This window comes from Panthera leo, chromosome B1, assembly GCF_018350215.1.
Source record: "Panthera leo isolate Ple1 chromosome B1, P.leo_Ple1_pat1.1, whole genome shotgun sequence".
Lineage (NCBI taxonomy): Eukaryota > Metazoa > Chordata > Mammalia > Carnivora > Felidae > Panthera > Panthera leo.
Window position 1 is genome coordinate 22,782,312 of NC_056682.1, and position 17,405 is coordinate 22,799,716.

Here is a 17,405-nt window from a genome sequence, read left to right on the forward strand (position 1 = left end):
AGCACTCCCCTCTCCCCTCTCCCCTCTCCAACCAAGCTGAACACATGTATACACCATATACTACCACTAAATTTGGGGGGATCCATGATACATAGTTTGAAAACACTGAAATTTGGTTAATTATTAGAGTTCCTTGAGATTCAGTCATGTCATGAGGGCCTGAAAAGGGTAACATAAGAGAATCAATATTTCATTATTACCAGTATATTGAAATATATTTCAGTATTATCAGTCTGTGCACCTTAAGGATTTATTCTTAAAATGTTTTGGATAATCCACTGGAAAAAAACTCAAGTCTAGAGTCATAGGATAATGCTAATAATAAAGTGATGGGAAAAAATTAAAAGCTTGTACCCAACTGTTCATATGTAAGGGTTTCTACTGCTTGACTTAGCTCCCTGGAGCAAACTACTGTGACTGTATAGATCCTAAGGAGTTAAAGTCGGTATCCCTTTCATCTTTTTCTGGTTCCATTTGCCAAAAATCCAGAAATAACCAAATTTAAACCACCACATCGATAAATAATCCTTAGTAAGTTTATTGGGAATATAAGAACAGTTTTTAAACTGGGAATCCTCAAATTCAAGGACTTACTAATATAAATGTTTTTTTAAAATTTTTTAATGTTTATTTATTTTTGAGAGAGACAGAGACAGAATGCAAGTGGGTTAGGGGCAGAGAGAGAGGAAGACACAGACTCTGAAGCAGGCTCCAGGCTCCGACCTGTCAGCACAGAGCCCAATGCAGTGCTCCAACCTATGAGCTGTGAGATCATGACCTGAGCCGAAGTCAGATGCTCAACTGACTGAGCCACCCAGGCACCCCAAGGACTTACTACTATAAAACTCAGGGACATGAAGTTACAGAATGGCTTCTAAAGTAAAATGAAGAAGTTGTTGACTTTAATAGTGGTTGGTTATTATAATGGGGGTTTCCAGGTGGCAGGTGATTGGTTACAAGTGATTATCTCATACCAGTTTTAAAATGATGACATAAGTTTTTTTTTATGATTATCAGAGGTATTTACAAGAAATATCCCAAGTTAAGGTTTGCTTATACTCATGAAAAGGGCTACATTTAGTCTTAAAGTGTTTATGTGGCTTGAATGATTTTTTCTGCCAGGGAATTCTCAAGTGTGGTTTCTATTTTATATTTCACTTTAACACCCCTTACTTTATTCAGGTACAAATTTTAATCTACACATTTAAATAGACACATTTGATCTGAAAATTCATAGAAAATTCAGATTATTTTAACTGTAACAAAATATTTTTTTCAAATATTCAAATTAGAAATGACATTTTAAAATGATTTTATGTAGATATTATAAGTAAAATACTTTAGGACCCCGTTTCCTACATAGCTTCTGAAATTTTATTAATAAAATCAATGGGAAAATAACAATTTCTATATCTGAGGAAAATAAGGTTTACAAAATTAAATGCTTAAAATTTTTGATTAAGAGTGTACCTATATATAAAAATTTTCTCAGGGTAAAATTTTATATATACACAAACACCCATGTGCACATATATAGATGTGACATAAATACACATATATGTAGATATAATCTCAAGGAAAAGTATGTTTTATTAGGCAAAAAAAAATTGGATATTAACTATAGTTACACAAGTATAACATATCCCTATTCAAAGATCTTCATACCGTTTTCACCATTTTTCCTCTACAAATTTTTAAGATATGATGGGAAAACTATGTGAGCAAACAACATGCTTCTCATTGGAATTTTTGAACTTCACACAAATTCAGTTTGCAAGGGAAAATTATGTATAAGATTTTCATAAGCATAAACCACATTTTGCTGGGCATTTATCTTATGCAAAATTGTTCCAAATATTTGCTATTACAAATATTCCTACAAAGATCTTTTTACATGTACATGGGCAATGTTTTCTCTAAGGTCTACATGTAGAGTTTTCTAGAGAGTGCACATATGTATTTTCAAATTAACTAAGGTTTAATCATATTGTATTTTCCTTGTATTTCACCAATAGTATTGCCAAACTATTGATTTTATCAAACTGATGAGGGAGAATCTGTATTAATAGTTTGAGTATCTTTTGATAAGCTCATTTCTTTTTAATCTTTTGTATATTGTTTTTTTTCTTTTTCTTTTTCTTTTTTTCTTTCTGCTCATTTTCCCATAAGTCTTTTTCCTCATCTGTGTATTTTTCTTAACTTGTAGGACACTTCCTTTTTCTGGACATGAAAGTGTTGCATATAAACTCTCTTCCTTTCATGTGTTGTCTTGTATATACGTATATAGGTTATTTAATACTAATAGCCAACATTTATTTACCCCAACTATGTGCAGGCAACTGAGGTAAGCACTATGCATGGATTTCTCTCATTAAGCCCCTTAACAGTGCTGTGAGGTGGGTATTGTTTTATTCTTACTTATAAGTTAGGATAATGAAACTTATGGGGTTAATAACCGGGACACTGTTAGGCACTACTGGAGCCAGAATTCAAACCAAGGCTATCGAAGCCAATGCCTATTTGCTCTTAACTACAATGCAATGTGTTTTTTTACATATGAAAAAAAAAAACCTTAATATGTTTTTTTAGTATGTTGACATACATTATGTAAATTTAAGGTGTACATGTTAATGTGATATATTTACATACTGTAATTTGACTGCCATTGTAATAATAATTATCACCTCTATCATATTACATAATTATCCTTTTTTAAAGGTTGAAATAATCAAGTTCGAGACTCTTAGCAAGTTTGATCATACTACAAGATTGTTGTCTATATTCGTTTCACTGTGCATTGGTTCTCTATGGCTTATTTACTACTACTCTCATTAAATTTGTACCCTTAACATTTGTCTTACTACCCTTCATTTCATCCTCTGATAACCACCATTTTACTGTTTTGACAAGTTTGGCTTTTTAAAATTCCACATGTAAGTGATATCATACAGTAGTGGTCTTTCTTGACTGATCTCACTTAGCACACTGTGCTCAAATTCCATCCATGTTATTCCAAATAGCAAGACTGTTTGTATGCCTATCATTTTGCTGTTTTGTTTTTGTTTTTTACACGTCTATCAACAGACACTTAGGTTGTGTAGGTTATATCCATATCTGGCTATTCCAAATAATGATGCCATAAACAGAGGGGTGCATACATCTGTCTAAATTAGTGGGTTTGTTTTTCTGGACACATACCCAGAAAGGTAATTGTTGAATCATATGGTAGTTTTATTTTTAATTTTTTGAGGAAACTCCATGCTGTTTTTCTATAGTGGCTGCACCAATTTACATTCGCATCAACAGAACAAACCTTCTTCTTCTCCACAGCCTCGCCAACACCTATTTCTTACCTTTTTGACAACAGCCACCATAACTGAGGTGGTATCTCATAGTGGTGTTGATCTGCATTTCCCTGATGGTGAGTGATGTTGAGCATCTTTTAATGTATCGGTTGGCTATTTGCATGTTGTCTTTGGAAAAGTGTCGATTTAGTATTCTTCTGCATGCGCTTATCCATTTTCTTAAAACTATTTGTTAAAGAGACTCTTTTCCTCATGGAGTGTTCTGGGCCCTCCGGTCAAATTTGAGTAGATTGTATATGCAGGAATTTAATTTTGGGCTGTCTATTCTGTTCCGTTGGTCTCTGTGTCTGTTTTTGTGCCAGTACGATACTGTTTTTAATACTATAGCTTTGAAGTATTGTTTGAAATCTGTGTGATACCTCTGGTTTTGTTCTTTTACCTTGGGATTGCTTTAGATATTTTGGCTGTTGTGGTTCAGTACAAATTTTAGGAGTGTTTCTCCCATTTCTGTAAAAAAAAAAAAAAAAAAAAAAGAGCCTTTATATTTTGATGAGGATTGCACTGAATCTGTAGATGATTTTGGGGAGTATGGATATTTTAATAGTATTATTCAGATCCATGAACAGAGAATGCATTTCCATTTGTTTGTGTTTTGATTTCTTTCAGCAAAGTCTTGGAGTTTTGTTGTACAGACGTTTCATTTCCTTGGTTAAATTTATTCCTAAGAATTTTTTTGTTTCTGATGTTATTATAAATTGGATTGTTTTTTCACATGTTTCATCATTAGTGTAAAAAATGCACCTGATTTCTGCATGTTGATTTTGTAACCTGTAACTTTACTGAAATTGTTAATTAGTTACAACGCATTTTTAGTTGAGAGTTTGGGATATTCTCTCAGTGTAAGTGTGTGTGTCTGTGTGTGTGTGCATGGGTATGTTCATATCGTCTACAAATAGCAACAATATTACTTCTTCCTTTCCAATTTAGATGCCCTCTGTTTGTCTTCATTGCTCTAGCTTATTAAAGAACAGTAATGCTGGCAGGCATCCTTGTCTTCTTCCTGATCTTAGAGGAAAAGCTTTCAATTCCAACTTGGTTGTGATGTATAATCCTTTTTAAGTGTTCGTGAATTTGGTTTGCTCATAGTTTGAGAAATTTTGTATCTGTACTCATCAGAGATATTAGTGTATACTTTTCTTGTGGTGCTTTTATCTAGTTTTGTATCATCGTAATGCTGGCCTCAGAGAATGAGTTTGGAAGTGTTCCCTACTCAATTTTTTTTTTTTTTTTCTGGAGATTGAGAAGGATTGGTGTTAATTCTTTTATTTAAAAAAAATTTATTTATGACACAGAGCACACAAGGGCAAAGAGACAGAGGATCCAAAACAGGCTCTGTGTTGACAGCAGCGAGCCCAGGGTAGGGCTCAAACTCACAAACTGTGAGTTCATGACCTGAGCTGAAGCTGGAAGCTTAAGTGACTGAGTCACCCAGGCACCCCAGTGTTAATTCTTACTTAAGTGTTAGGTACAATTCTCCATAGTGAAGCCATTTGGTCCTGGGGTTTTCTGCGTTGGGAGGTTTTTGATTACAGATAGAATATTTTTACTCAATTTTGATCTGTTTAGATTTTTCCATTTCTTCTTGAAACACTGTTGGCAAGTCATGTTTCTAAGAATGTATTTATTTCTTCTAAGTTATGTAATTTGTTGGCATATAATTATTAATAGAAGTCTGTTATACTATGTATTTCTGAAGTATCAGTTGTAATGTCTTCACTTTCATTTCTGAGTCTTTTTTTCTTGGTTTAGCTATTTGTCAATTTTGTGTGTTTTTGAAGAAACAGCTCTTAGTTTCACTGATACATTTTATTGATTTTCTGGTCTTTATTTCATTCATTTCTACTCTATACTTATGTACTTCCTTTCTTATGTTAACTTTGGGCTTACTTTCTTGTTCTTTCTTTGGTTCCTTGAAGTGTAAATTTAAGTTGTTTACTTGAGATCACTGTCAATTCATAATTTATGCATTTAATGCTATAAACTTACCTCCCAGAACTGTTTTTGCTGTATCCCATTAGTTTGGTATGTTGTATTTCCACTGTCATGTGTTTAAAGATATTTTTAATTTCCCTTTTGATTTCTTTTTGACACACTGGTTGTTTAGTTTCCACATATTTGTGTATTTCCTCTTGTAGATATGTAGTTTCATACCATTGTGGTCAGAAAAGATAGTTGCCTATGTGTTTGGGGCCTTATCAAATGATGTATCCTGAAGAATGTTCCACATGCACTTCATAAGAAAATGTGTTTTATGTTCTTGGATGGAGGGTACCTGGGTGACTTAGTCAGTTGGGTGTCTGATTCTTGATTTCAGCTCAGGCTGTGATCCTAGAGTTGTGGGATAGAGCCCTGCGTTGGGCTCTTTGCTGACCTTGGAGCCTGCTTGAGATTCTCTCTCTGCCAGCCCCCCCGACTCTGGCTCATGCTCTCTCTCTCCCCTGCTCATATGTGCTCACTTTCTCTCAAAACAAACAAACAAACAGACAAACTTTCAGGATACAAGGTCTGTTATGTACAAAAAAACAAATTCTACAGGAGTGCCTGGATGGCTCAGTTGGTTAAGTGTCCAACTCTTGATTTTGGCTCAGGTCATGATCTCACAGTTGTGAAATCAAGCCCCACATAGGGCTCTGTGGTGAGTGTGGAGCCTGCTTGGGATTCTCCTCCTCTCTTTCTGCCCCTCCTCCACTGGTGCATACAGCCTCTCTCTCAAGAGAATAGTAGGCTGTTGGATGGAATATCCTATATACGTCTGTTATGTTCATTCTAAAGTGTGGCTCAATCCCAACATGTTGATTGCCTATTTGGATGACCTATTCATTGCTGACAGTGGGTTACTGAAACTCCCTATTACTGCATTTTGTTCTATTTCTTTCTTCAGATCTGTTAGTATTTACTGAATATATTTTGGTACTCTGATGTTGGGTAACATTCATAACATTCGTTATGTCTTCTTGATGTATCGACCCTTTTATCATTATATAATGACCTACTCTGTCTCTTGTTAACATTTTTGGCTTGAAGTCTATTTTGCCCAATCTAAGTATGGCTAATCCCACTTTCTTTTGGTTTATACTTGCTTAGAGTATCCTTCTCTGTCTCTTGATATTGCGCCCCTGTGTATGTTTAGAGTTGAAATGAGCCTCCTACAGGCAGCGTATATTTGGGTCTTGCTTTTTAAAAAAAAAATCATTTAGCTAGTCTGTGTCTTTTTATTGGTTATTTCAATCCATTTACATTTAATATGGTAAGTGATATATAAGGACTTACTACTGCCATCTTATCTTTTGTCTTCTGGTTGTTCTGTCTCCATTGTTTGTATCTTTGTGAATTTGTGGTTTTCCATGGTGATTTATTCAGTCTCCCTCATACCTCCACCCCCTTTATTTTGTCTCCTGTCTTTAGATTTTTTTACTTGTGGTTACCATGAGGCTTAGATATCTCAAATAAATTGCTATCAGCAGGGGAAAAAAAGACTATATTCATTGACCTATAAAAGTTCTGTTTTACTCCTCACCTTTTATATTTCTAATGTCACAAAATGTTTACACTGTGAATTCATTAACAAGTTACAGTAGCTGTAATTATTTAGTGCTCTTTCCTTTAACCTTCATATTATAATTAAGGGGTTAATATACTAATATAGAATTACAGTTTTTAAATTCTACCACCTTTATCAGAGTTTTATAGACTTTCATTTTTTATGCATGTGTCCAAACAGCACTTTTTCATTTCAGCTTGAAAAACAACTTTCAGCATTATTTGTAAGATAGGTCTGGTTGTGTTGAACTTCTTCAACTTTTGTTTGGGAAAGCCTTTATTTATTGTTCATATCTACAGGGTTACTGTGCCAGATAAAGTATTTTTAGCTGGCAATTTTTACCTTTCAATTTTTGAATATGTCATTCTATTCTCTCCTGGTCTGTAGAGTTTCTGCTGAGAAATCCATTGATATCCTAATAGGAAGTTCCTTTCTAGGTTACTTTCCTTTTTTTCCCTGATTTTGAACAGTTTCTTGGAAAAGATCTTTTTACACTGAGATAGTAAGACGTTCCCTTAACTTACTAGACTTACGTCTAGTTTCTTTCCCAAGTTTAGGAAGTTCTGTGCTATTACCACTTTAAAATAAACTCTGCTCCCTCCCCACTCTCTTCTCCTGATATACCAACCATTCTGATATTTGCTTGTCTGACAGAATAACAACTCTTGTAGGATTTCTTAACTTCTTAAAAATATTCGTTCTCTCACCTTCCAACTGAGTCATTTCTAAATTCCTATCCCCCAATTTGCTTATTCTTTCTTCTGTCTGATGTATCCTAATCTTTATGCTTTCTACATACTCATCTTTTTAAGTTCTTGAGCTCCAGAATTTGTTTCATTCTATTTTTATAATTTAAATCTCTTTGGTTTAAAAACAAAAAAAAAAATACGTCTCCTGTTCATTAATTTTATTCCAGAGTCCATTGAATTGCCTTTCTAAGTTTTCTTGTAGCTAATTAAATGTCTTCATTTCTCATGAGGAAATTTTGAATTCTTTAATCAGTTAGACTACAATATTACATGCCTTGCAGTTCCACTGCTGGAGAATTATCCTTTGTGTGACACCACATTACTGTGATTTTCCAGTGGCTAATGAAGTGTGCCTATGCTCTCCCATTTGAAGTGGCACACACCCTTGTTTACTTTGTTATAAAGTTCAACAGGCTGGCAATGAGAAACTTTTTTCTTGTGTCCCAGAAGGTGGTGGTATAGCACAAGGTTTTGGGTTTTCTTATTGGAGCCCTTGGGAGCAGGCCTATTAAAAAAAACTGGGGTTCAAAAAAAAGCTGGTGGCATAGTGGGGGTAGGGGTGGTCTTAGCACCTGGGGCTTTGGGAGTGGCCTTGTGCCAGTAAGAGGATCCTCTAGTGGGGAAATCCCAGAGGTCCATGGGCAGACCTTGTGCTGAAATCCTGGAGCCTATAGCAAAAAACACTTTCCTTCAGGGCCCTCTGATGTTCTTGTCTCCCTCTCTCCCTTTCTTCTTCCTCCCCCGAGTCATGGGGGGGGTCCCGTCTCAGAGAGGTGGGTATTGCTGGAGAAATGGGTTCCTCCAACTGCTATCAGGCCATCTGTCCCTCCCCACTTTCCTTTCCCACCTCCTCTGCCCAGAGAGGTAGCTGCTGCATGCTCTGCCCCCCCACCCCCTGCAAAGCCCAGCAGGTGGCAGTGTTGCCCTCAGGAAGGGCACCATGGTGTGTTTTCCTTTTTTCTCTGCTCCCAAACTCGTTCATCTCTGCTCTGTTTTGATGGCTTGCCAGTTTCTCCCATCAAGCTGGTTGGACCCAAAATACTCAATCTCTGGTCAGTGTACCAGTTTTGCACTCTCCAGATTATCTTTTCCGATGGCTACAAATGGGTCTGGGGCAGGCTCACAGACTCCTTTGGATCTGTGAGGGTCGTCCTGGCATACTGAACAGAGGTACTTTTGTTTGGTTATAGACCTCCAATTAGTTGTAAATCAAAAACACAAAAGGAACAACTCAGAGTGCCATGATGCTGATGTCAAGTTGCTTTGTTAGGCAGAGGGTTGTCATTTTAATGTGGCAAAATTTTTCATCTTTCCCTGTGAATTTTGGTTGTTGTTTCTTCCTCATGAAATTCCTGCCCTTAAGTTCTTAAAAATGTTCTCTTTCTTGATAGCTTTAAGTCAGTAATGTCACTCTTCTGTTCAGAACAATTTAATAGCTTTCCATGTCACTCTGAATAAAATAACCAGTAGGTTTCAAAATGGCCTCTAGGCCATACATGATTTGTACCCCGATCCGCTGCTTGTACTTGTCTGCCTTTGTTTGCTCTTATTCTTGTCCCACTCGCTATTTTTCCAACAAGACTGGAAACTCTCTGCCTTTGCATCTTTGTACTTCCTATTCCCCTGCTTAATGCTCTTCTCCCAATTAGGCCCATTAAGTCACATTGCTTTGAGTTTCTGCTCAAATGACAAATTATTAGAAAAGCCTCCTCCAACCTCTCTGCTTGCTTTTTTCTGCTTTTCTTCTGTAACACTGTTTTTGAAAGAAATTTTGCATTCATTTTTTTTAATAACTGTTTTTCTCCTGCCACTACAATGTTAGCCCCCAAAAGGCAGTAAATTTTTGTTCATTATCTCTCTCACCCATTGCCAAATAACTCTAAGACACAGATACCCTCTTCAGTTTACCAATGAGGAAAACGATGCTGAGCAAGGTCTGGATAACTTACGCAAAGCCAAAAAACTAGTAAGTGACAGCACGAGTCAAAAAAGCAAAAAAGAAACTGGGTAGGATGAGATCACAGGGTTAGATGAAAACAACAAGAGAAAAGGAACAAAACAGCTAGAAATGCAGGGAAAGATAATAAAGTCAGTAGCAACTCTCTTGAGGTAATAAGGTTGTGGGTTTTTTTCTTTTTTAATTAACACATCCTATAGAGCAGTTTACAAAGGTTTTCTGAAAAGGCCCAGAAAGTACAGTTGACCCTTGAAAAACATAGGTTTGCATTGTTAGGGTCCACTTATATAATTTTTTTTGTTACTACAGTACAGTACTGTAAATGTACTTTCTCTTTATGATTTTCTTAATATTTTCTTTACTCTGGCTTACTTTATTTGTAAGATTAGATTACAAGATTAGAGTATGTAATATAACAAAATACGTGTTGATTGTTTATGTTATCAGTAAGGTTTCTAATCAACAGAAAGCTATTAATAGTTAAATTTTTGAGGAGTAAAAAGTATTGTGTGGATTTTCAACTGTGTGGGGGGTCGGCACCCCTCACACTCATGTTGTTCAAGGTTCAACTGTAGATACTTCAGTCTGTGCAAGCTGTATCACGTTATGGCTGCTACTCAACTCTGCTGCTGTAGTGCAAAGTAATCATAGACAATACATAAATGAATAGGTGTGTCTGTGTTCCAATAAAACTTTATTTACAAAAATAGTAAATAGACTGGATTTGACCCTCATTGGTCCTAGTTTGTCAACTGTTGCTACCAAAAATACTGTAAACTGTAATATCTGAGAGGAAGTTAGTTTTAGTCATACTTGAAAATAAATGCAATAACTTAGTATATACTTGCATATAACCGCAAAGGAGGGACTAAATATATGGTTGTCTTTAACTGTGAGGTAAAATATTCTGTTACAAAGCAGCAGGGTCAGAACGTTTCCTGCAAACTTAAGTTTTCTAGGCTTTACCAAAAAATAAGCTGCGAACCTACTTTATGTTTGATAGTTGTAATGAAGTATGACTTCAACTGAAATGGCTTTACACTAGCCAACTTTCCCTCTCTTTTTTTAACCATACCTTTTTAAGTTGAGGCCTCTGAGTGTTGAGAATTATTTAACTTCCATTCTAATGTATCAATTTAAAAAACAGTTTGGGTAAAAAAAGAACCTACATAATACTTACCCTTTGGAAAAAAGTCACACTTGTAACGTAATTTTTAGGTAGAGTATTAATTTTTAGAAAGAGGAAAAGGTTTGACGATTATCGGTGAGACGTGATGTGTAGGGCTTCCTTCCTTGAGTAGAAGGCTGAATGACAAATGAAAGCCCCTTCAAATCTGATAGCTTCTATGGCTCTCTGTCTAACTCTGAAATAACAGCTGATTTTCTGCCATTAAACTGTGGGTGTAGCCATTTTGGCTGTGTCTTACTGAAAAGTCCCAATGTTACAGTAAGAGATGGAACTATATAGTGGATAAACCATGTTTCTGAAACTTTTTCTAATGTTCTGAGATTGCTAATGTCTATGCCTGCACACACACACACACACACACACACATCTAGTCTACCTCATGTATTACTTTGCACATTTGTATTGAGTAATGTCACAGCAATACATACTTAAACTACTGTGCACACTTGAGTTTCTCTGCTGAATCTGTCAATCACCTTCTTACTGCTTAAGAAATCAAAATATTGACATAATCCCACATAAAACAGAAGCTGTTTGTATAAATTATGTACAGCACCCAGAGGCACTGAGTTATGCTACTGAATGAGTAACAAATACATCTGCACTATCTTATAATCCATTCTCAGTTATACATGATGTTAAGTTTACTGTTGCTCCTTGGAAGAGAATGAGGATTGTCAGTTTAAAGATAAATGAGAACAGATGTTGAAAAAAATGTTAGCAAGTTATAGAAGACTCACAGAGATCTAAATCTGAAATTATCTTCAATTTGCATCCATCATTAATTTTTTTATGTAGTATGTTTTTCCTTGGACATGACATTCTAAAACACTTGCTATCTATCACAGATCAAAAACAAATACAAAGTCAAATAATATTCATAATAAATAGAAAACAAATGTATTTCTCATCGGAAAAGCAAATGTGATCTTCTTTAGAATATATGTATTTTCATTTTAAAATTGTTCTACTGTGCCCTTTGCCTTTGATATTAGCCCTTTTCTTCCAACTGATATTTATCTCCTGTCATCATCTTAACACTGTAGAACTTGAAGGATGTGGAGAGCTAAGGGACAGATCAGAGTTGAAATAAAGTAAAAGCCAACTCTAGAAGTCAGGCTTTCTGTAGCCAAAAGCACACATAGACCACAGCCTGGTGGAGTCAGGCAAGATTCCAATTTCTTAGCAAGGGCTGGAAAGATTTTCATTATCCATCCCAAGTAACCTTTCATCGATCTTGTCTTCAGCATTTGTGAATATTCTCTCACATTTTATGTTTTTGTGCCTGCTGGACCTTCCACTGGAATAGTCTCTCTCATTCTCGGTCTGGCAAACTCCTTTTTCTACTGTATCAAAACCAACTGAAAAGTCAGTTCAAGTTCTCTAGGCATTGAGTGGCTCCTTCTGCTTTTGCTGCTTCCAAGAAATGATTACAACATTTGTCACACTGGATTACAATTAATTTTCTATCAGTCTACTGTCTTGTAAGCAGTGAATATCTTACATTTGCATTAGGTGTTGAAATATAACCGAATAAAAAAATAAATAAAAACGAATTTTTACTGGGAAAAATGTAAGGACTATATAAATTATTCCTAGTTCCCATATTCTGTATTAAAATGCCAAGGCACCTGGGTGGCTCAGCCGGTTAAGTATCCAACTTCGGCTCAGGTCATGATCTCATAGTCCGTGGGTTCGAGCCCCACCTTGGGTTCTCTGCTCACAGCTCAGAGCCTGGAGCCTGCTTTGGATTCTGTGTCTCCCTCTTTCTCTTCCCCCGCCCCACTTGTATTCTGTCTCTCTCAAAATTAAAATTAAAAACATTAAAAAAAATTTTTTTAATTAAAAAAAATGTCAAATATTTCTTACTCCTTTTTTATATAGTTCTCTCTTATGAACTTAGAACTGTTGTTCTTCCCCCGGCCCCAAACAGGTACTGAAAAAATAAAACACTACTAATAGGGAGAAAAATCTTATTCTTAGTAAATATGAATCTATAACCTATGAAGTCAAATGACTCCATCTGTTCTTAGGGTTTTTTCAACAAATTTTGCATATAGCAATTGCAGCTAGTAATCTGGCTTACTAAATGAGAAGGAGAAAAACCAAAAAACAGGCATATTCTCTCCAGATAAACAAAAAGTGGCCATCTGGAATTTACATTTTTTTCATATAAAGGAAAAAAATACATGATAAGTTGATAAAAATATCAGTAGACTTTGCCAAGTGAAAATAAAATCAGACATTATTACTTTGGCTACTTCTTAACTTTCACCAATAATTTTAATGAGCCCACCATTTTAAAACAACTTTTCTCTTTCACAGGTATCTGTAAAGCAAACAAAAAATCAGGGGAAATAAAACAAGTAATTTTTGGTAGCATAAAGAGAGTAAGTACTCTTAACTCTTTTATGTATTGCTGTTAAAAATCTCTATGGAAGACTTCATACTGCTTGTGAAAGTTCTTTGCATGCTTGATGTCAATGAGCCATGAAATGAAACCTGGGAGATTCCTGCCACACAGTGATGGTCTCAACACAGCTCTTTGCTACGTACTCCTGATGTGTTTAATAGACTAGCTGCTTTGAAGGAAGTAACACCGCTAAAATGCTACATCAAGGATGGAAACAGGTTAGGAAAAAAAGCCTACAATAAATAAAAGCTAAAATGTTACCTGCAAAAAACAATTTGTTTCCTATCAATGTGCTTTAACACAAATCTATTTTGCTTCATAAATACATGTATATAATAGAGAAGTAAAGAGTAAAGATGGCCTTCCCTTATTTTCCAACAAACAGATTTGGAAATACTTCATTTTCTCACCCAAGGCCCCTCTGATGTGCGGAAAGTATGAATCTCTTCCCACAATAAAGTCAGAAAAGAGAAGCTGGCACTTAATGATCCAGATCACGGAACTTGAGAATGTGACTTCAACTCTAGCTATTTCGGATTCTAGTCTATGAGACAAACTACAGCAAAAAACATGTTCGTAATAGTAGCTTCTTAAAAAGCACACGGCTAAATAAGTGCAAGCAAGAAACGGGCTCTAGATCTGCACAGTTCCACATATCCACACAAGCATGTGGAAAGGGGGAAAGGTAAAAACGTAGAACTGATGGGAAAATAAACACAATAGCCTTTAGGGAGGACCGGATGCTTTTTGTGTGCTCTCTCCTTTACTTCACACAGAAGTGCCATGTGGTTACTTCAATAATCCTGATTCTATAAATGAGGATTTTGAGAGCTTCTTGAGAATCGGATGTGCCATAAGCACTTCCTACCCCTCTCCTTCACTTTAATCAATATAAGACTCAGTATATACCGATACCTGATACACTGTCCAGAACATATGATGCAAATAGATTGCTTAAATAAACTGAAGGTAGTAAATCTATATTTGCTGGTGAATTAAAAAGTGTACTGGTATAATAAGGTACCAACATACACAAACATTAATGATATTAGTCATTTCCTTCCAGATTAAAAACAAAAACTTCAAGATGGCATGACTGATGTTTACTTATGAAATCCTACGCCACAGACCATAATAACATATATAAAACTTAACCAACAGATCATTAAAAAGAAAAGTGATTTCTAATCCTAGTTTTCCTCTAATCTAAAGCAAGCCAAGTAAACTTTATGGGTATTAGTTTTCCTACTTTTAAAATGAGGTTTGGGCCTATATAAGTTCAAAGATTCCTTAGAAGCTTAAATAGCTCTGATTATATAAAATACTGAAAATTTGGTCTAGACTACTGCAGTTGAGTATGAATCTTAGTAACCAGGAAAGTAATCAAATGTATAAACAATACTCCAGTCACCCTTTAAATCCTGATAATGACTCACTATTTTCAACATTATAAATTTAAGGGGCGCGTGGGTGCTTAAGTCAGTTAAGGGTCTGACTCTTGACTTTGGTTCAGGTCATGGTCTCGCGGTTCATGTGATCGAGCCCCTTATCAGGCTCTGCACTGACAGTGTGGAGCCTGCTTGGGATTCTCCCTTGCTGCCACTCCCTAGCTCACGCTCTTTCTCTCTCTCTAAATAAATAAACTTAAAAAAAAAAAAAACCCATAAAATTAAGCTTCAAATATTTCACAAGACACACAAACATCAGTGTTCCCCAAGAAATAGTTGTTTACCTAAAGAGTGACTTTATTCCATTCTAAGAGTATTCAGAGTTTGTTTCTATTTGGACACTTTTACCTTATCTCTTTCCTATTCTATCTTCCTACCCTTTACCCCAAACCATAAATTGCACTCTCTTATTTGATTCATAACATTTAGTCTGGTATGTTCCAAAAAAGACATTCAACCATCTTAAGTCTCCCTCCTCTGACTTACCATAATGTTTAAGGGAACCAGTACTAAGATGTTTTCAAAGTCTGCTTTTTATATTGTAGGATACTTTTTTTTCCCCCTTAGGATCCTGTAAGGTAAAACCACACAAAACTCCACAAGACTTTAACCAGAGATAACCAATGCAGAGCAAAAGCTATACTCTGTAATTTCAATAGTTAGTAAAAAAAGACAATTATATATCTGTTAATGACTGAGAATAAAAACAAAATTATGTAATTGGAAATAATTAACCTAGGAACTGGAAAGTAACAAAGTTTAAAATTTAATGTCTTTTAAAAATCTTGATTAATGTCAGGGAAAAAAAAAAAAGTCACTTTGATAGCATGCAACTTTGGTTTTGCCCTTTTCAATCCATCAGTATTTTAAAGGATACTTAGTACCAGAATAATGTGTGACTCTGCCACGAACTGAGCCTGGCTGCTTCCATGAATGTAGCTCTATAAAAGAAGACAAAGAAGCAAAAATTACAACCTAGAGACAAGCAGTTCTTTTGTACATTTTTTTTTTTTGTATTTTGTAGTTTTATACCAGGAAGGGAAATAATGAAAAAATCGAATTAATCTTCTCTATATAATTCTTTTAAATAAAATAGTTATCACCCAACATATTCATTTGTTTACAGTTATTACTGTTATTTGTAGAAAGCAACTTAATTATCAAAAGTAAATTTAATAGAACTTGTTAAAAGGTTTACCACAAACACATGATTACAATGTAATGGTTATTCCAGAGTTACTGTTAAGCTGTAAGATACAAACCAAAGCAATTAAGTTTATCTTTAAGCAAAAAAAATGACTTATCAAACATTAAATCACTCTTTTCCACATTATCAGAGTTTTAAAATAAGAAAATAGCTTTATATTAGCATTCAGTCCATTAGAGCATTCAAACTGGCTTTTTTCCAAAATGAAATTATTAAAATTTTTGCCACACTGAGAAATGTACAGTTTTCTATACCTAGTAAGAATGATTATCAGTTGATATCAGTCAATTACAGAAAATATGACACAAATCTCCATCTAGGATATTTTACTGCTGAAAACACTGACTTCCATTATTTTTGCTGTTAATCTCATGAAAATTAACTGCACTTGCTATAAATACAAATCCTTTTCTAGGTTTTCTGATTATCAAAAAATAATTGAAGAAAAAAATAACACGTGTAATCTAACTTAATGTCCTCCATTTCACAACACATTTGAAGCAGAACTATCATTTCAGAGGACCACTTGGGCCCTCTCAAAATCTTTTGTTTTTATTTTCGATAACTACAGTTGAAAGCATATATGAGTATGCTCTCATAAAGAGAAACAGAAAATTATTCCTCCTTGGACTTCAGATGAGTCATGTCACCAAATTTCTCAGAAATTGAATAATCCTTCATCTGTAAAATCAGGAACTGAATTAGATGATTTGTGATCTTTTTGAAGTGTATAGAGTCTTCTGTGTTTTGTCATAAATTATGCCCTGGTATTTTCATTAGAGGCTGTTCTTTGTACTCTGATCTAAACTGTCTTTGTTCCCGTGTCTAATCTCAGTAATTCATAGGACAGCTGTCTTATCTGAAGGTATGTTTAGGTGTGTTCTTTAAGCCCAGCATCAAGCAAACTGACTAAAAGAGAACCATTTCTGTTTCATTCACAAATCCTATTACATAAATGTTCTCTGCTGACTCTATTCTTTAAATGTACTTATATGGAGATAAGCATAGCTGTGAAAATCATTAACTTAGCTGCCAGCTAATTATTAAAGGGTTTTAACATTACTAGTGAGTGACAATAGTGAAATTATGAAAAAAAAAAAAAAAAAACAGGTAGCAAAACAAACACCATAAGCTATGTTTGGCATCAGTTAAAGTCTGATTAGAAACTGAGACCCTCAAAACTGAGAAACAGAGACTTTATTATTCTAATTGTAACTGCGAGGATAATAAATACAACCCCACCGAGTACTAATAACAATAGCTACCATCTCTCAAACACTTACTTTGTATAAGACACTTAAAACTTTTAAATACAACAGCTTATTTAACTCTAATAATCCTACAAAAGAGGTATTTTTAGTACAGCCATTTTACAGACAAGGTAACTAAGGCTTAAGAGAAGTGAGAAATGTGCCCAAGTTTTCACATCTACTAGATGTAAACTCTGGGATTTGATGTTAGGTCTCTTTGATTTCAGATCTGGCGCATGTATTCTTGTTGGACATTTGTTAGACATGTTTTGTATGTTATCACATT

General features: G+C 35.0%; 1 protein-coding gene across 1 annotated transcript in view; it reads right to left on the reverse strand.

Moving 5' to 3' along the window:
• TUSC3 (tumor suppressor candidate 3) overlaps nt 1-17,405 on the reverse strand; it is a 215,322-nt gene that overhangs the window by 17,346 nt on the left and 180,571 nt on the right. Inside the window, exon 8 of the mRNA XM_042936655.1 lies at nt 15,540-15,603. Within this exon, the coding sequence (XP_042792589.1) occupies nt 15,540-15,603 (64 nt within the window). The remainder of the gene's footprint in view (nt 1-15,539; nt 15,604-17,405) is intronic.